Below are 21,325 nucleotides of genomic sequence, written 5' to 3' on the forward strand. Positions count from 1 at the left end.
AAAACTTTGCCTTCAGTTCTCCTTTAAGTTGGTTTGCCAACCGCCAAGAAACTCTAAAGAAGAAGAAGACCCCCCCCCCCCCCCCCCGAAAAAAGCAGCAACAAAATATGGAATAAAAGTATTTGATGGAAAGAACACATCTTTTATTATTTTTCAAGAATTATTTTTATGATCTCATTTTTCACAAATTGCTCCTGTCATTTCGCTGGTTTGTTTACATTCTAAGCGGAAATTATTTTGTCAGATGTTTTGTATAAAGTTTTTATTTATTGAATTTGCTAAAAATAAAAATGCTCCATTTCTCAAAATCCAGTGAATGTGGATAGAATTCCACTCAATCTCGTCATACATGGCTTATAGCCGATTCGGTGCTACGCTATCAGCTCATGTACGATTTGATTTCGTGGAATAACTGTTAAATAGTAAATATTTATGCATAACCAGTTTTATTGAGGAAATCTGTGAAATTCATGCTTTCAGAGATTCGGGTTTTTTTGTTTCAGAGAAAAGAATGTACAGTTATACAATACCTGTAATAATAATAGAGTTGTACTGTATCCACCTGATATAACTTGTGAAAATGTAAATAATCTACACCACTGTGTTGCTTCAATGCTGGAAAAACTACATATGGAAATGTTTTTTCAGACTGTTTCTTGTCACATCAGCACCAGACTTCAATCTTCACTCTGGTTCCCTGAAAGCACCATAGCCTACAGATATGGCTGACATGAACTACAACATCACATTCACAGTCAACTGCCCAAACAGTTGTCATATGGCCAGATATATATCCAGCCAGAGCAGGTCATGATATATTTTACCATATTAACATGCCATTGTTGTGTGTTATGCCTGATGTAAAGACTCTCGTCTCTGCGAGCCTACCACACAGATTTAATACTTGTCATTTTTAAGGCATACCTAACAACGTGTTTTCTTTCTCTCTCTCTTCCCCCCCCCAATCTGTCCCTCTGAGTTACATGTTGGTCCTGGGATTGAGATGCTGGCCTCTTCTGCCCCTCGGACCTGCTTGATCCATCCTGGTGCCCTGTGTCTGGTCGGAGTTTTATCGCACCGCTCCTGTGAAGGACGGCCCCATGAGGACAGTTGAGGGTTACACCTGTTAAAACTGTTAATATTATAGTCAGGCTGTCTGTTGTTGCCCAAATGAGGATGGGTTCCCTTTTGAGTCTGGTTCCTCTCGAGGTTTCTTCCTCATGTCGTCTGAGGGAGTTTTTCCTTGCCACCGTCGCCACAGGCTTGCTCATTGGGGATAGATTAGGGATAAAATTAGCTCATGTTTTAAGTCGTTCAAATTCTGTAAAGCTGCTTTGCGACAATGTTTATTGTTAAAAGCGCTATACAAATAAACTTGATTTGATTTTGATTTGATCTGGAAACTCAGCGCCAAGTCAAGCGCTCATCTGGAGGGCAGAAGGAACGCTTCAAGGACCATCTCAGAGTGTCCCTCAAAACCCTAGAAATCGATCTCAACTCCTGGGAGTCGCTTGCTCAGGATAGTCCAGCATGGCAAGCAAAGCTCACCAGTAGCGCATTTGCATCAGAGATTAAACGCCCAGAAGAAATGAGCTGTGCGGAAGGCTCGAACTATTGCCACCCCCACTACAGCACCTACCCATGCATGCCCGACATGTGGGCATACCTTCAAAGACCGGATTGGCCTCATCAGTCACCTCCGGACCCATAACCATCACCCACCAAATTGAAGTCATGGTCATCTTCAACCCTGAAGGACAAAGATCATCACAGTCACCTGAGTACCGATTATACACACCTATTCCTCACTGCACATACACTACATAAACAGACTCTGGACAATGCCGCTTCGGAAAATAATGCACAGTGTGCCTTTACCTGACTTACGAAGCCGCTATATTTTGTCTTTCCTACTCTGGTTTATGACCTGGTTTTGTTCTCTGGCTTTTGCTATTTTAAATGTTTCCCTATTTTTGATATTTGCTGATTGCCTGAACTGTTGCCTGACCTTAACCGTCAGTTTGATTCTCGTTTTGGATTTGTTTTCTAGACTTTTTAATAAAAACACTAGCCTGCACTTAGTGCATCTAAGTCAGAACTGTTTTCTGACATCTCTCGTGTCTGTCTCATCCTTTATTGTTTGAGAGTAATAACTGTAGTTTTAAATTAGGGTTATGTACTTCAAACAGTTATTGATTTAGGTTATTGTGCTGCCACTAGATTTTCATTGCAGGTTTCTAAAGAGAAACAAGTCAATATTTTGTCTGAGGTAATTACAAATCCACATCCAAGACACGGGGTAGAGAGTGGATTAAAAAATGTTTGCGTAGCCCTTTCATAACACAAGCACTAGGATTTTATCATATTTCATTTATTATTTTATTCAAATAAATGTATTATTATTACTAGTAGTAGTAGTAGTAGTAGTAGTAATATTAGTAGTAGTCTGGGTGCGATTTGCTGGGGGGGATGGGGGGGATCATCCCCCCCTCTGGTTTTTATCTCTGCTGAAAAAAAATCCTCGGGGACAACCCCGTCAATAAAACAAACAAACCAAAAAAAAAAAGTTGACATGACAGGCATGTTGTGACACAGTTTTCTATGGTCTACATTGCACTCACTTTCAAAATGACCCGAAGTGGCAGCTTTGATGTTCACGAACGTCCCCAGCAAATAGATCCATTGTAGATAATAACAATATCCAGAGTGTGAACGTGGATTTAGCGCCATGAATCACATCCTTACTGATGAGCGCAACAGAATGAATGTATCCACACTGACAGCCTTCTTTTCCTCGCTGTCAATGGGCCAGATGTGCGTTCCTTCCCTGCTGAGAAATTCGCAGAAATGTGGATTAAAGAAGGGCGAAACGCGGCGGATAGCGCACCGACGGGAAAGCAGAAAAGGCCACATGAACTGCGCCATCAGAGCAAACTGTTCATTTAGTATTCATGTATTTTAGTGATTTTCGAGTCACTGTCCATTTAATCCGGAGGGACAGAAACATCACAGCAACGCGACAAGCAATGCGAACTTTGTTGTGTGTTAGTGTTCGTGTATTTAGTCAGAGAGATAGGAAGATGAATTTACTATCTCTGGTTCGTTTTCATTTAGTGTTTGGGCAGCGGGGGCGTGGTCAAGCATCGGTCTGTGACAGAAGGACGGCAGGACAGAACTGATTTCACACAACTCGCTTTTATTCAGCTTTTCAGCTTCTATTTGCACACGCATACACATCAGTCGTCTAGTTGGGGAGAGAGCTCCCTCTGCTCTCGCTCTCTCTCCTTAAATATGGCGCGGTCACTGGGAAGACACACAAACACATTAATTAACGACAGGTGTAGTGATTCTGCCACTTACCTTCCCTGACTCCGCCCTCCGGTCACAGACCAATGCTTGACCACGCCCCCGCTGCCACAGTGTTATTCATTTGATATCATCGGATGTTATTGAGCTGTTAGCCTATTGTTACCTTAGTTTTGTGACATTTCATGATTAAAAAAAAAACATCCCCCCCTTCTGGTTTTTTGACAAATCGCACCCTGGTAGTAGTCGTAGTAATTTTTCAGAATATGTAATAATTGTCATGGATATGTAGCTATTTACTGGCATATTTTTAATCTGCCACCACTAGGTTTTCACATTATGTTTTTGGATCGTCTGTGCATCCATCTGTCCATCCATCCAACGTTCTTGTGAGTGTGCTATCTGAGTGGTTGAATGTTTGCTGGATTTCTATGGAATCATCATTAGAACTACCAGATGAACTGATCCAAACAGAGTCCAGGTCGCAGCATGGTCAAATGTCCATCCGTCCATCCATTATCTGTAACTGCTTATCCTGTACAGGGTCACGGGCAAGCTGGAGCCTATTTAGGCTGGAGCCTAAACTGTGAGGGTGACATGATGTAAGATGCTGAAGGGGGGGCAGGGGGGTGTATGGGCAGAATCTGCGGCAGGGGGCAGAGGGGGGAGGAGGGGCAGAACAGGGAGGGAGTTGAGCCTCCTGACCGCCTGGTGAAAGAAACTGTCCTTGAGCCTGCTGGTTTTGGCCGAGACTCTGCAGTCTCCTCTCTAACGGCAGCAGGCTGAAGAGGCTGTGAGATGGGTGGGTGGGTAGGGTCACCTGCAATCCTGATGGCTTTGCAGGTGAGGCAGGAGTTATAGATTTCCATAAGAGAAGGGAGAGAGACACCAATGATCCTCTCAGCTGCTCTCACGATGCACTGCAGAGTCTTGCAGCAGAACACGGTGCAGGCGCCATACCACACGGTGATGCAGCTGGTCAGAATGTTCTCGATGGTGCCTCTGTAGAATGCGTGCATGATGGGGGCCGGGATTCTTGCTCTCCTCAGTTTGCGGCATGATGGTGTAGTGGTTAGCACTGTTGCCTCTCAGCAAGAAGGTCCTGGGTTCAAGCCCAGTGGCTGATGGGGGCCTTTCTGTGTGGAGTTTGCATGTTCTCCCTCTGTCTGCGTGGGTTTCCTCCGGGTGCTCCAGTTTCCCCCACAGTCCAAAGAAATGCAGGTTAGGATAACTGGTGGCTTTAAATTGACCTTAGGTGTGAGTGTGAATGGTTGTTTGTCTCCATGTGTCAGCCCTGCAATGACCTGGTGACTTGTCCAGGGTGTACCCCGCCTCTCGCCCATAGTCAGCTGGGATAGGCTCCAGCTTGCCTGCGACCTTGTACAGGATAAGCGGTTATGGATAATGGACGGATGGATGGGTCAGGTTTCACTCCCCACATGCATCAGTGAGACTTGGCCGCCCATGACCCTGTTGCCGGTTCACTGGTTATCCTTCCTTGGACAACATTTGGTAGGTACCTGTTGGGTCAAATTTTATTATATGTAGATTATGATCAGAATATGAATCAGAATCAGTAGGTTAAATCAGGATATATGTAGGTATATGTAAGTTTAGTGAAATATTAATTCTTAGCTTATTCTGTGTCAAAATTTAGTTTGAAATGACCTTAGGTCCGGCTGGACATTGTTTGGGAACATTTTGTTTATGAATGTGTATTTTGAACAGAGAAGTGTCTGAAGGTCTGTTTTAGTGTCAGATCGACCCATACACACTCTGAAATGGTAGAATTAAAGTTCATGATCATGTTAATTCATTCAGTTGAACCTTAGGTCATAGCTTCATAAAAGCTATGAAATATACTGAAATATATTGAAATATACTATGGTAGTGATTAATGTTAGTTTTATAGGTCCCGTAATTAATGAATGCATTCTGTGATTGTTAGTTTTATAGTTCTAGATTAGTTTCATAATGACATTATAATTATAATTAAGATCTTATGATTCTAAGGATTTTTAGTTTAAAAGCATTAACCTAATTTAGTTATGAGTTTAATCCTGTTAGTTGTTTAATTGTTCTCTCTCTTTCAGACATATTCTCATTGTTCTTGTGGTTAAGTTGTTCTTTTTTTTTAATGTTTATTCTCTTATAACATTCCTTGTTTTAGCATTATTAAAGACATACTGTTATTTGTTATTTTACTTATGATGATGGAATCAAGATGTAATTTACTGACTTAACACACATTCATGTGTTAAGAATTATTCCTGTCAATTAGTAAGATCCTTTCTGTGCAAACTAGTGTTTTTTTTACCTTCTTCGTAGACAAGACATTATCGATGTTTAACATTCCATACTATTCCACGAAAAATCAGACATAATATTGATTATAAGCCAAAACTCTGATATCTATCTGTACCTTACTGTCAGCAAATATGTTTTTATATTATGATTGATTCAAGATCATTACACACTTACACATAGACGCACACCCATTATACACACACACACACATGAAGACAAAACAAACACAGAAACACTATAATACGCTTCCAAAAATGTTTTCATTTTGACGAAGTGACTGAGCGAATAAACTGGCATGTGAACAACTCTCACGTGTTCCCTTGTCTGTTTTCGAGCTGTTGATTCGTCCTCCTCGGGCCCGAGGGAAAGGCATTCACGAAGGAATCCAGGGTCTCTTTCTGGGTGAACCCCAACAGTACCAACCATGCATACCGGGAACACCCCACAATATGTGCCATTTTGCAGCTGCTCAGACCCAGTCATCTAGCCATCACAATTTGGCCCTTGTCAAAGTCGTTCAGATCCTTACGCTTGGCCATTTTTCCTGCTTCCAACACATCAACTTCAAGAACTGACTGTTCTCCTCTTGCTGTCTAATATATCCCACCCCTTGACAGGTGCCATTGTAACGAGATACTCAATGTTATTCACTTATGTGCGATGTGTAAGCTTTCAATCTTCTTCTTTTTCAACAACAACAATATAAATCAATCAATAAATTAAATACACATATACAGAACCAGGTTTCAGGCTAAGAGTTACCAGATACCACTGTGTCAGTTATCTGGGGGAATCTTATTAAACCCACTCCTTCTAGATCTCCATACTGTGTATGTTAAAAAAAAGTATTAAATATCAAGGAAAATATGCCTCCAACAAGACCTGATAACGCACACACACCCTACCCTTAGCTTTTTATTCAGACAAGAAATATCTCACTCATTGGCTGAGCCGTGAAGGGCTGTTGCCATGGATCTCCAAACACTGATCTGAAGTGCAAATGAAAATAAAATGAGGAATGTGGCAGATCAAATATACCCACATTCACGATAGATTTCAATAACGAATGCCTCTATGTTCCCTGTGAGGAGTTCAGATGGATGTCCCTGCAATCAAAAGGGCTTTGGTGTTAAGGACAGGTGAAAGTGTGTGTCGCTTGTACGATATATTATAATGTCTTTCAGTTACTCTCCATGTCAGTATGCATTAAGAGGTAATGGGTTCCAATCGCAAATGACATTGCTTATGATATAAATCCATTTTAAAAATGGTGGCATTTACAACAAGGGTGTACCATACTTGGGTGTAATCACTAAGTCATATTGAAAATTACTTAACCCCAGACCACCATCATCATTCCTCCTCTTTGAATCCAGTTTGAGTCAAGAATATTTATACTTCCTGACTAATTTACACAAGCCAGGTTTGTATAATAGAAATAAGACCTTGGCTGGAAGTGAGACGACTAATTCATGTATCCAAAATCTATAACCATTTTACTCAGAGCTTCTGTACAATTATATTATTTTCACAATGTGATTTAACGAGAGGGAAAACTTTGGTTCCTAAATATTTAAAATGCTTTACAGTGGCAACATGAGCAGGAATAGTTAATGCCTTAGTGGGATGGGCAGATAAATTGGACCAATTAATTTAAAATCCTGGTAAATGCATAAATTCTTTACAGATTGGCAAAAGAGTAGATAGAAATAATGGAGGATTTTCCAAAAATCACATTTCTGCTTTCTCGTGTATTTAAATTCAACTCCAAGGATCCGCAGTGAGCCATGTCACAGCCAGCACAGTGAACAACCACAAGCCATATCACCAGACCAGTCACATGAGCCCTATCACGACCCTCCACACCTGACTCCCATTCACAAACTCCTTAAAGTGCCATTCCACTATTAGATGTATTCTTTGGCATAAAATACAATATATTTTGACAACATATATAAATGGGGCGGCACGGTGGTGTAGTGGTTAGCGCTGTCGCCTCACAGCAAGAAGGTCTTGGGTTCGAGCCCCGGGGCCGGCGAGGGCCTTTCTGTGTGGAGTTTGCATGTTCTCCCCGTGTCCGCGTGGGTTTCCTCCGGGTGCTCCGGTTTCCCCCACAGTCCAAAGACATGCAGGTTAGGTTAACTGGTGACTCTAAATTGACCGTAGGTGTGAATGTGAGTGTGAATGGTTGTCTGTGTCTATGTGTCAGCCCTGTGATGACCTGGCGACTTGTCCAGGGTGTACCCCGCCTTTCGCCCATAGTCAGCTGGGATAGGCTCCAGCTTGCCTGCGACCCTGTAGAAGGATAAAGCAGCTAGAGATAATGAGATGAGATGAGATATATAAATGGTATCACTAGATAGAGAAATCTTTTAGCTTCAAAATGATATATCAAACATAATTTTTTGACAACGACAAGTATATTAATTTTGCGACCAAAGTCACCTACCCTTTTAATTTCCGCGCGTGATGTCATCGGCAGGTTCCCCTTCTTGTGTACCAAGTGACGTGTGACGTGGCACATATTATCAGCAATGGCGGATAGAACGCGATAAAAATAATACCAATAAATCTAGCTAATACCAATAAATCTAGCTAAATGAAAGATTAACTCAAAATTTTTCGCAATTTTTTTGGCCCCCATATACGAGGAGAAATGACTGACTCACTTTGGGGGTTTCCTGGTCTAAAAATAGACTGACACGTGGTACACAAGAAGGGGAACCTGCCGATGACATCACGTTTCACTACCGCGCGGAAATTAAAAGGGTAGGTGACTTTGGTCGCAAAATTAATATACTTGTCGTTGTCAAAAAATTGTTTGATATATCATTTTGAAGCTAAAAGATTTCTCTGTCTAGTCATGTTGTCATAAAATATATTGTATTTTATGCCAAAGAATACATCCAATGGTGGAATGGCACTTTAAAATAAACCAAACTCTCATGCATACTTTGTGAAATCTTATTTAAGCAATCTTGTCTGTATGATTATAAGCATATTATTACTTCCACCAACTTTGGAGGTGGTTAGGTTTTCGCCTCCGTTTGTTTTTTGTGTGTAACTCAAAAAGTAGTGAATGGATTTTGATGACATTTGGAGGAAACATGAACCAAGGGCCAAGGAACAATTGATTAGATTTTGATGCAAATCTGAATATGTGGCTTGGCGGAGGTAGGTACTCTACCGAGTGCCCTTCTACTCTGTTTCTGTTATTCATGTTCTTTGACCCAAAACTAGTTTTTGAGCATTACTTATTGAAGTCTAATCCTAGTTTGGATGATGATCCTGGTTTTGCCTTTCTCTACTTGATTTTCAGTAAACACACACTTGCATCCAGTTCTCTACAAAAACCATCTCTACAAAAAAATTCCACACATTCACTGGATATGAGCAATCGCATGCTCTGATTGGCGACTCTACTACTAGGCTATCAGCTCATATACCATGAGTAGAGAAAACAAAATGGCGGAGCGTGTTGCTGAACCAACCCAGGATGAAATAAAAACTCTACTTGAAAACAAAACCCCCAAAATTGTTAAGTATTTAAAAGAAACAGAACTAGAGAAAAGAATATAGGTTCCCTCACCCCAATATCTTGTTTCACACTCCAGCCCAGTCAGTGGTGGTAATGCACCTTTAAGTTGGTTTGCCAACTGACAAAAAACCCTAAAGAAGAAGAAACCCCCCCCAAAATACAAAAAAAAGCAACAAAATATGGAATAAAAGTATCTGATGGTAAGAATTTATCTTTTTGGCTCAGCCTGTTTAACCAAGTTCGAGCGTGTTTAAGAATGTAATTGGCGTGCCAACCTCAGGTAGCAATTCCACCCCGTCAAAAAGTCAAAGTCCTTCCCACGCCTTACAGTACCTGGTATTCCTAGGCAGTCTCCCACTCAAGTACTAACCAGGCCCAACCTGTATGTGGCGCATCGGGCGGCGCCGATCTCCGTTTCCATAGCCCTCGGCCTCTCGCCTATTACATAGCTAGGGTTACAGTGGGGGGCTAGTCCTCTGGTAACCAAGAGAGTTTAACTCCCCATGCACATCTGTATTGCAGCGTGCCTTGCCAGATGGCGGTAGGTACCATTTTTATGATGGTCTTTGGTATGACCCGACCGTGAATAGAACTCACGATCTCCCGATCGAAAGGCGGACACACTACCACTAGGCCACTAGTCGGTCCGATTCCACCCCGTACTGACTATATAAGTGCCATGTTACATAACCTCAGGTTATGATGTAATCCTCCGTGGCTGAGTGGTCGAGAGTGTTGTCCAGGAAAAGAACAGATTTTGCAACGTCAGTTCAAATCTTGGCATCAGCATATTTCTGAGTGGGCTATTTTTTCTATTTATGTACCGTAGCTTCTATCTCCCAATCAGACAAAGGCTGAGCTCAGACCTGCAAAGGTCTCTAGTTTTATTTTTCAAGAATTAATATCTAGATTTAGGCACTGCCTAAAAGCAGAGCTCCCATCTGTTTCTGGGTTGTAGAATCTTCTTATATCATAGCCAGTCTCTTTTGCTTTATTTCTTTACTGGCTAGCACTGACCACTAGGCGGTGTGTGTGTGACTAGTAATTACTAACACTGACCACTAGGCGGTGTGTATGACTGGTAATTACTAACACTGACCACTAGGCGGTGTGTCTCATCTCATTATCTCATCTCATCTCATTATCTCGAGCCGCTTTATCCTTCTACAGGGTCGCAGGCAAGCTGGAGCCTATCCCAGCTGACTACGGGCGAAAGGCGGGGTACACTCTGGACAAGTCGCCAGGTCATCACAGGGCTGACACATAGACACAGACAACCATTCACACTCACATTCACACCTACGCTCAATTTAGAGTCACCAGTTAACCTAACCTGCATGTCTTTGGACTGTGGGGGAAACCGGAGCACCCGGAGGAAACCCACGCGGACACGGGGAGAACATGCAAACTCCGCACAGAAAGGCCCTCGCCGGCCACGGGGCTCGAACCCGGACCTTCTTGCTGTGAGGCGACAGCGCTAACCACTACACCACCGTGCCTAGGCGGTGTGTATGACTGGTAATTACTAACACTGACCACTAGGCAGTGTGCATGACTGGTAATTACTAACACTGGCCACAAGGCAGTGTGTATGACTGGTAATTACTAACACTGACCACTAGGCGGTGTGTATGACTGGTAATTATTAACACTGGCCACTAGGCGGTGTGTATGACTGGTGGTACACGTACACACCACAAAAAATCGACTAGATGGGTTTACCATTTTTTCTTAGGTATGGTGCTCTGCTGGAGCTCCACTATTATTACAGCATTTTTCACAAATTTATACGGTCATTTCGCCGGTTTATTTACATTCTAAGCAGAAATTATTTTGTCGCACGTTTTGATAAAGGTTTTATTTATCAAATTGGCAAAACATAACAATAAAAATGCTCTGTTTCTCCAAACCCAGTGAATGTGGATAGAATAAAACCATTATTCCACTCAATCTTGTCATACATGGCTCGGTGCTACTCGCCTCATCGGCTATCAGATCACGTACGACTCGATTTTGTGGAATAACTGCTAAATACAGTCCTGTGCAAAAGTCTTAGGCACCTTATTTTCTTTCATACAAACTTTATTATAGATTCCTATTTTATGACTTCTACATTATTGAGTCAGCACAAAAATATTTCAGATGTTCGTTTCATTCTCCAGCACAAAATTAAATGTTACAGAAAAAAAGTTTGTATTTGAGCAGCATATTCCATAAGCGCGCACTTTTCAGATTAAAAAAGAAAACATAATGAAGGCTACTCAAAAATTTTTGGTGCAAAATGAAGAAGTGAGTGTGACAGTCAAAGTGTCCAGAAGAACTGTGGCTCGTTCTGGAAGATGCTCAGTAAAACCTAAAGCTCATTTCCGCATAAAACTGCACTCACTACCTGAGACTACTTTTTTTTTTTTTAAATTAAAGGGTCGTCTCACACCAAATACTGACTTTGTTTCTTTTATTGTGGCTTACTGCTGGTTATATACCTGAAACCGAGTTGTCTACAGTCTAACAAGAGCCCGAGCCGTCTCCAGAGCCAGAGCCCGAGCTGTCTCCAGAGCCAGAACCTGAGCTGTCTCCAGAGCCTGAGCCCGAGTTCTCGTCGTCTTCAGAGCTCGAGCCCAAGTCCAGTCCTGAAACCGAGTCGTCTACAGAACCTGAGCCTGAGTCCTCGTCATCTTCAGAGCTCGAACCCAAATCCAGTCCAGAGTCCACGTCATCTTCAAAGCCCGAGTCCAGTCCAGAGTCCACGTCAAGTCCCGAGGTCAAGCCTACTCCTAGCCTAGAACCCAAGTCATGTCCAGAGCCTAAGCCTGAACCCCCTCCGGGGCCAAGTGTTATGGACTTTTGGCTCCTGGAGGGAGCTCTTTGGGAGGGGGTTCTGTCAGTCCTGCGCGCCTTGGCGCGTGCACCTGAAGGCGCGCCTCGGGCTGTGCACGCGCCGAGTGAGCTACAGCATGCGCCCCGTGAACAAGGCACACCTGTTTTCAATCAATGAACTATGTTGGGCTATTTAAGGACTGTGCCGATGGTAATGCGCCGCGAAGTATTACGCCACGTTCCATGCACATTACCGAGCCTTGTTTCCCGTCCTTGTGATTTTCCTGGTTTCTCGACTCCTGTTCCTGGTTCTAGTTCTTGTCCTTGTTTTGCCTCCAATATCCTGTTCGCGCCTCGATCGACCATTTGCCTGTTTTCCTGTTTATGACCTTGCCTGCTGATTTGGACTGTTTGTTGTTGTGTGTGTTTCCTGCACTTTGTATATAGATCGCACTGTATTATAATAAACACTTCTGCGTTTACATCTACCTCTCTTGCGCACCTGACTCTCTCTCTCTCTCTCTCTCTCTCTCTCTCTCTCTATATATATATATATATATATATATATATATATATATACACACACACACACACACACACACACACACACACACTAGTGCATCTCAAAAAATTAGAATATTGTGAAAAAGTTCAATATTTTCCATCAGTTATTTAAGAAAGTGAAAATGTTATATATTATAGACTCATTACACATAAACTAAAGTGTTTCAAGCATTTTTCTATTTTAATTTTAATCAGTATGGCATACAGTACAAAAACATAAAAAAACCATCTCAAAATATTAGAATATTTCATTTCGAGTTTGAGTAAAACAGTATGAACACAGTGTACGGTATCTCTCGGTCTAGCTCAGTACACACAACCACAATCATGGGGAAGACTGCTGACTTGACTGTTGTCCAGAAGATGATCACTGATGCCCTCCACAAGGAGGGTAAGCCACAAAAGGTCATTGCTGAAAAGGGTGGCTGGAAAAGGTGCACAAGCAACAGGGATGGCCGCAGTCTTGAGAGGATTGTCAAGAAAAGTTGATTCAAGAACTTGGGAGAGCTTCACAAGGAGTGGACTGAGGCTGGTGTCAGTGTATCAAGACTCATCACGAACAGACAGCTTCAAGAAAGGGGATACAACTTTCGCATTCCTAATATCAAACTACTCCTGAGCCAGAGACAATGTCAGAAGTGTCTTATCTGGGATAAGGAGAGAAAAAAATGGACTGTCGCTCAGTGGTCCAAAGTCCTCTTTTCAGATGAAAGTACATTTTGCATTTAATTTGGAAATCACGGTTCTAGAGTCTGGAGGAAGAGTGGAGAGGCACAGAATCCAAGGTGTTTGAAGCCCAGTGTGAAGTTTCCACAGTCTGTGATGATTTGGGGTGCCATGTCATCTGCTGGTGTTGCTCCACTGTATTTCATCAAGTCCAAAGTCAACACAGCCATCTACCAGGAGATTTTAGAGCACTTCATGCTTCCATCTGCTGACGAGCTTTTTGGAGATGCTGATTTCCTTTTCCAGCAGGACTTAGCACCTACCCACAGTGCCAAAACTACTACCAAATGGTTTGCTGACCATGATATTACTGTGTTTGATTGGCCAGCCAACTTGCCTGACGTGAACCCCATAGAGAATCTATGGGGTATTGTCAAGAGGAAGATGAGAAACACCCGACCCAAAAATACAGATACGCTGAAGGCCACTATCAAAGCAACCTGGGCTTCAATAACACCTCAGCAGTGCCACAGACTGATCACCTCCACGCCACACCGCATTGATACAGTAATTTATGGTAAAGGAGCCCCAACCAAGTACTGAGTGTATAAATGAATATACTTTTCAGAAGTTGGACATTTCTGTATTGTAAATCCTTTTTTTGATTGATCTTAGGGAATATTCTAATAATTTGAGATACTGGATTTCTGATTTTCATGAGCTATAAGCCATAATCATCAAAATTAAAACAAAAAAGGCATTAAATATTTCACTTTACATGTAATGAATATAGAATATATGAAAGTTTACCTTTTTGAATTAAATTATGAAAAAAAGGAACTTTTTCATGGTATTATATATATATATTATATATTTTTAATAACAGTTTCAGGTTTCAATAGAAACTTTAAATGTAAGTTTAAATGTTTAATCTAAATGTTAAATATAAATCTAAACATTAAATATAGTAGTTAAACATCTTGTTCATATCCCCTCCATTTCTGAATTTTGTGGTAATGGGAATCTATTACAATTTAACATTTAGATTAGGATTTAACATGAAGTTTATAGTTAACATTTAAAATTAGAGTTAACACTGATTTATATTTAAAATGTACAGATGAATCACAATCTAAATGTATCGTAATGCTTTACATTTTCAAAACCTCAGCTCCATCCATCCATCCATTTTCTATACTGCTTCTCTATCAGGTGAGCTGGAGCCAATCCCAGCGGCGTTTGAGCGTGAGGCGGGGTTCACCCTCGACAGGTCGCCAATCTGTCACAGGGCTAAAAGGTCAGATAAAAAAATGGTATTCAGTGTTTTACACTTAACGCTCTATAGACCTGTCAGAATTTCCCCGTGTGACTATGATCGAGAGATTAGAAACAGAAAAAAATCTGATAAAATTATCTAACATTAAATCCTGCCATTTCTCATAATAAGCACCTTTTAAAACTTATTATTACCATCAGTATTGTATGGCAAAGATCCCCAAAGAAAATAACCCCTGAATTCAAAGCTGAAATGACCATATTTGAGATTTAAAGCTGTAATATGAAATGGATTTAAAATACTAATAATTGCGAAACCACATGAGAGATGGAAGGGTTATAAAACTGAAATGGATTCATTCAAATGTCTTCAACCAACCATTAAGAACCCTTCATAAATGAACACCAAAACCGCAGCGTGTTTCCACTGCGTGTGTGTGTGTGTACGCGTGTGTGTGTACTTTTTGTTTCTGTCTGGTCCTCCTGGCGTGCTCTCTCTCCTGCTCCTCTCTCTGTCTTTCCTGCTCCTCCTCCAGCCAGCGAGCTGCTAGAGCCGCCTCCATCTGAGCCACCTCTTCCTGCTGCTCTCGCCACTGCTGCAGCTACACACACACACACACACACACACACACACACACACACACACACAAAATATAACATGACTTACTGTAGAGTATAATTTTCTTTTCCAGATGATTCTGGTACGAGTGATCTGCCAACATAAATGCATTTTTAGTGTATACGGTTTGAGATTAGGCTTCTTTTTTTTCCCCATTGTGTGTGTGTGTGTGTTAATTCTCCTCCAGCCCTTCAACGATGTGAGTTTCTGACAACATAGGACCATGTTCTTGTTCATCAACCTCAAGAAGTGCTGGATCATCAGCAAGGTGTTTTCTAATAAAGAACGTAATACTGATGTTTGTGTCCAAAAACAGAGAACGGGTCTGTGGCAGCGGGGGCGTGGTCAAGCATCAGTCTGTGAATGGAGGGCGGAGTTAGGGAAGGTAAGTGGCAGAATCACTACACCTGATGGGAATTAAACTGTGTTTGTGTGTCTTCCCCAGTGACCGTGCCCTATAAAGAGAGGGAGAGCAGAGGAAGGGAGCTCTCCCCCAACCTGGACGCTTGTGTGCGTGCGTGTATGCATGTGAGAGAGTGAGCATAAAAGCTGAAAAGCTAAAATAAAAGAGTTTTTGAGAACTCAGTTCTGGCCTGCCGTGCTTCTGTGCTCCACCCACGTAGAACTCTTGCTACAGTGGTGCCGAAACCCGGGACTCGGAGTATGGAAGAGAACAGCCCCATGGAGTCCTCCCCCTTCAAGGACCTGGTCCATGCCCTCACCATGGCCCAACAGAGCCAGCACCAGGCGCTGGTCACCCTCCAGAAGGAGCAAGAACAATGGTTCGAAGCCCAGGTGCTGGCGCAGCAGGAAGATCGCCAGGCGTTCCCACACCTGCTTGCGTCGGCGGGGTCCACCATCACCACCGGCGTGGACCCTCCCCACCTCACCCTAACGAAGATGGGTCCGCAGGACGACCCTGAAGACTTCCTCACTCTTTTAGAGCAGGCAGCAGATGCATGGGGTTGGCCGGTGGAGCAGCGCGTGGCGCGCCTCCTCCCCCTGCTAACGGGCGAGGCGCAGCTGGCCACGCTACAGCTCCCCGCCGACAGCCAGCTGGTCTATGCCGACCTCCGCAGGGCCATCCTCCAACATGTGGGAGTGGGTCCAGTGCCATCACCCGGTGTTGCTGGATCGGGCCATCGAGCTGGCAGAGGACTATATGGCGGCTGTTCCGACGGCAGGACGGTGTGTCCCCTCTTCTCCCCTCTCTTCTCTCTCTCCCTCTGCTTCTGTTCCTCGTCCTCACCCCGTTCCCCCACCGTGGAGGCGGGGGCCGACTCCACCCCAGCTGGCCCACCGCACCCGTGGTGCCCTATTGTTTCCTACTTTCGTGTCTGTGTCTTGCCCCCCTCAGGTGAGTGAACTCCGGAACACCGGTGCAGAGGGAGAGCCTGGGCCGGTATGGTGGCGCTGCGGGGAGCCAGGGCACCTCCAGCATCCGTGCTCGGCAATGGAGGTGGGCGCAGTGGTCCGGATCCCCGACATGCCAGAGACCGCCCTCGATCGGGCCGGAGCATATCACATACCGGTGAGTATCCAAGGGGATACGTATCAGGCTTTGGTGGACTCTGGCTGTAATCAGACCTCAATCCACCAAAGCCTGGTGCAAGATGAGGCATTGGGGAGAGCACAATTGGTGAATGTGTTGTGTGTGCACGGGGATGTTCACAACTACCCTTTAGTGTCGGTCCACATTCTATTTAAAGGGGAGAAATTGAGAGTAAAGGCGGCGGTTAATCCTCGCCTTACCCACTCGATAATTTTGGGGACCGATTGGCCGGGATTTGGGGAATTAATGACTCATTTAGTGAAGAGTGAGGCCTGCCATAGTTTAGCGGGGGGAGGTCCCGGTGTGTCATTGGCGGGAGCAGCTGTCACAGAGCCGTCTACGTCATCACCGCATCAGAGTGAGGAGCAGCATGCTCCTCCTCCCTCTCTCAGGGAATCCCTCACGGATTTCCCGTTACAGCAGCCACGGGACGGGACTCTGCGGTATGCATTTGACCAAGTGAGAGTAACTGATGGTCAAACGCTCCAGCCAAACGCCACACCGTCTTTCCCCTATTTCTCCATTATGAAGGATAGGTTATACCGAGTGATGCAGGACACTCAGACTAAAGAACTGACAACTCAGCTTTTAACCTCAAAGAGCCACCAGGAACTTGTATTCCAGGCGGCTCACTTCAATTCCATGGCCAGACACCTGGGGCGGGATAAGACACTAGCCCGAATAATGGCCCAGTTCTATTGGCCAGGGATTCGCGGCGATGCCCGTAGGTGGTGTATGGCATGCCGCGAATGCCAGTTAGTAAATCCCGCGGCCATTCCAAAAGCGCCTTTGCGCCCTCTGCCATTAATCGAGACCCCGTTCAAAAGAATTAGGATGGATCTCGTCGGGCCATTAGATCGGTCAACACGAGGATATCGCTTTATTTTAGTTCTGGTGGACTATGCAACGCAATATCCGGAAGCAGTGCCTCTTCACAATATCTTAGCATGCAGTATTGCAGAAACGCTCTTCCGTGTCATCTCCTGAGTTGGAATCCCCAAAGAGATTCTGACTGACCAAGGCACTACATTTATGTCACACACACTGTGCGAACTGTATGGGTTACTGGGAATTAAGCCTATCCGCACCAGCGTTTATCACCCACAAATGGATGGCTTAGTCGAACGGTTCAATCGCACCCTCAAAAACATAATTAAAAAAATTGTAAGCGAGGACGCACACAACTGGGATAAATGGCTCGAGCCCCTGTTATTCGCAGTGCAAGAGGTCCCACAAGCCTCCATGGGGTTCTCCCCATTCTAATTATTATACGGGCGTAAGCTGCGTGGCATTCTAGATGTGCTGCGTGAAAATTGGGAGAAGGGACCTTCAACAAGTAAAAATGAAATTCAGTACATTATCGACCTGCCCGCCAAACTCCACACCCTCACGCACTTAACCTAGGAGAATTTGCGGCAGGCCCAAGAACGTCAAGTCCGTCTGTATGACAGGGGGACACGCCTTAGGGAGTTCACACTGGGAGATAAAGTACTTGTGCTGTTGCCCACATCGAGCTCCAAATTAATCGCCAGGTGGCAAGGACCCTTTCAGGTCACATGGCGAGTCGGGGACGTCGACTATGAGGTGAGGCGAACGGACAGGGGCGGGGCATTACAGATTTACCACCTCAATCTGTTAAAACTTTGGAGCGAGGAGGTCCCCGTGGCGTTGGTGGTTCCGGAGAAGGCAGAGCTGGGGCCGGAGGTTCAAAAAGGAAAATTGACATCGCCCACCGCTCCGGTCCCCTGAGGAGCCCACCTCTCCCCGACCCAACTCGCGGAGGTCGCCCAGTTGCAAAAAGAATTTTCTGACGTGTTCTCGCCCCTGCCCGGCCACACCCACCTCATAGAACACCACATTGAGATGCCCCCGGGGGTAGTAGTGCGCAGCCGCCCTTACAGACTGCCCGAACACAAAAAAAAGGTGGTTTGGGAAGAACTCGAGGCCATGCTCGAAATGGGCATCGTCGAGGAGTCCCACAGTGACTGGAGCAGCCCGGTGGTCTTGGTGCCCAAGGCCGACGGGTCGGTCCAGTTCTGTGTGGACTATAGAAAAGTCAACGCGGTGTCTAAATTCGATGCACACCCAATGCCTCGTACTGACGAGTTGCTCGATCGACTAGGCACGGCTCATTTTTATTCGACACTGGATTTGACAAAGGGATATTGACAGATCCCCTTGACTCCGCTATCCTGAGAGAAAACGGCCTTTTCCACACCGTTTGGCTTACACCAGTTCGTCACACTTCCTTTTGGGCTGTTTGGGGTGCCCGCTACGTTCCAGCGGCTTATGGATAGGGTCCTCCGCCCCCACGCCACCTACGTGGCTGCATACCTAGATGATATCATTATTTACAGTAATGACTGGACGCGGCACCTAAAACACCTGAGGGCCGTCCTTGGGTCGCTGAGGTGAGCGGGTCTCACAGCCAACCTGAAGAAGTGTGCAATTGGGCGGGTGGAAGTACGGTATCTGGGCTTCCACTTGGGCAATGGGCAAGTGCGTCCCCAAATCAACAAGACAGCAGCGATTGCGGCCTGCCCGAGGCCCAAGACCAAAAAGGGGGTGAGACAGTTCCTGGGGCTGGCTGGCTATTATCGTAGGCTTATACCTATTTATTTGGATGTCACCAGCCCGCTGACTGATCTCATTTAAAAGGGGGCACCAGATCCGGTCCAGTGGATGGAGCAATGCCAGCGAGCTTTCTCGGAGGTAAAGTCTGCACTGTGTGGAGGGCCACTATTACACTCCCCTGACTTCACTCTCCCCTTTGTTTTGCAGACGGACACGTCAGATAGGGGGCTGGGGGCTGTTCTGTACCAGGAGGTGGAGGGGGAGGACCGTCCAGTGCTGTACATCAGCCGGAAGCTGTCGGTGCACGAGGGCCGCTACAGCACAATAGAAAAGGAGTGCCTCGCCATCAAGTAGGCAGTCCTCGCCCTCCGCTACTACCTGCCGGGGCGCCCTTTCACCCTCTGTTCAGACCACGCGCCCCTGCAGTGGCTCCACCGCATGAAGGATGCCAACGTGCGGATCACCCGTTGGTGTCTGGCACTCCAGCCATTTAAGTTCGAGGTGGTCCACAGGCCGGGGGCGCAGATGGTTGTGGCAGACTTCCTCTCCCGTCGGGGGGGGAATTGGCTTCAGGCCGGACAGCTCCCCGGCCTGAGTCGGGCGGTGGAGGTATATGGCAGCAGGGGCATGGTCAAGCATCAGTCTGTGTTACGTCCTCCTACCACTAGGGGCCCCCAGTACTTTTTTGTATGGTTGCTGCACTTAATTGTTTTACAGGTGGTTGGTGTGGAGCCAATGATGTCTCCTCTATAAATGCTAGGGTGGGAGCCTGAAGACTCTCTCTCTCCTCGGGGGTTGGTTCCACACCCATTTGATGCCTGCTTGTTTCTCCTTTGTGGTTGGTTTCCCCTTTTGTATGTAGTTTAATTCTTTGTTGGTTTTTCCTTGGTTTGTTTTGTTATTATTTTACAATAAAATACCCCTAGACTTAAATGAGCCCTGTGACTTTTGTCATAGATGTTACACTGCTACATCTGTTTGTAACAGTCTGTGAATGGAGGGCGGAGTCAGAGAAGGTAAGTGGCAGAATCACTACACCTGATGGGAACTAACCTGTGTTTGTGTGTCTTCCCCAGTGACCGTGCCCTATAAAGAGGAGAGGGAGAGCAGAGGAAGGGAGCTCTCCCCCAATCTGGATGCTTGTGTGCGTGCGTGCATGTATGTGAGAGAGTGAACATAAAAGTTGAAAAGCTAAAATAAAAGAGTTTTTGAGAACTCAGTTCTGGCCTGCCGTGCTTCTGTGATATATATATATATATATATATATATATATATATATATATATATATATATTCATATTCTTTTTTTAAAGAATCTTATCATAAAAAATACAAAAGCTGCAGTATTCAGGTTATAATGTAGAGAACACTCTTGAACCGAGTTCCGAAAATAAGAAGCTGAACTTTAAAAGCAGAAGAAAACTCAACAAATATTTGCGCGCGCACACACACACACACACACACACACACACACACACACACACACACACACACTCCACTTTTTTACACAGTAAATCTCTCTCATACACACACACACACACTCCACTTTTTTACACAGTAAATCTCTCTCTCTCACACACACACACACCACTTTTTACACAGTAAATCTCTCTCTCTCACACACACACACACACACACACACCACTTTTTTACACAGTAAATCTCTCTCTCTCTCTCTCTCTCTCTCTCTCACACACACACACCACTTTTTACACAGTAAATCTCTCTCTCTCACACACACACACACACACCACTTTTTTACACAGTAAATCTCTCTCTCTCTCACACACACACACACCACTTTTTACACAGTAAATCTCTCTCTCTCACACACACACACACACAAGTGAATGACAGGTGGGATTAGCAGCTGTCTCCTGATAATGCAAAAAGCTCTCAAGCTGTGAGTTTCAAACACGCAAACTGATTTACATCAGCAGAGTTTAGTAACACCATCCCCCCCCCCCACACACACACATTAACACCTCTGTCGCTGGAGCATCCTCATCCCTGGGGTTCGGCATGGAGAATCAACACCTCTTTTCTGTCCACAGTGGATTGTGTTTAACAGATAAGCGGCTTCGCAGTAGCGGAGTGGGTCGGTGTCA

The 21,325-nt window shown here is 44.7% G+C and overlaps 1 protein-coding gene across 1 annotated transcript in view; it reads right to left on the reverse strand.

Annotated features, from left to right (window-relative positions):
* Positions 1–21,325, reverse strand: part of LOC132892045 (coiled-coil domain-containing protein 148-like) — a 353,986-nt gene that overhangs the window by 34,762 nt on the left and 297,899 nt on the right. The window contains exon 11 of the mRNA XM_060930375.1: positions 14,935–15,075. Coding sequence (XP_060786358.1) covers positions 14,935–15,075 — 141 coding nt within the window. The remainder of the gene's footprint in view (positions 1–14,934; positions 15,076–21,325) is intronic.

The sequence above is a fragment of the Neoarius graeffei genome, chromosome 9 (genome assembly GCF_027579695.1).
Source record: "Neoarius graeffei isolate fNeoGra1 chromosome 9, fNeoGra1.pri, whole genome shotgun sequence".
NCBI lineage: Eukaryota > Metazoa > Chordata > Actinopteri > Siluriformes > Ariidae > Neoarius > Neoarius graeffei.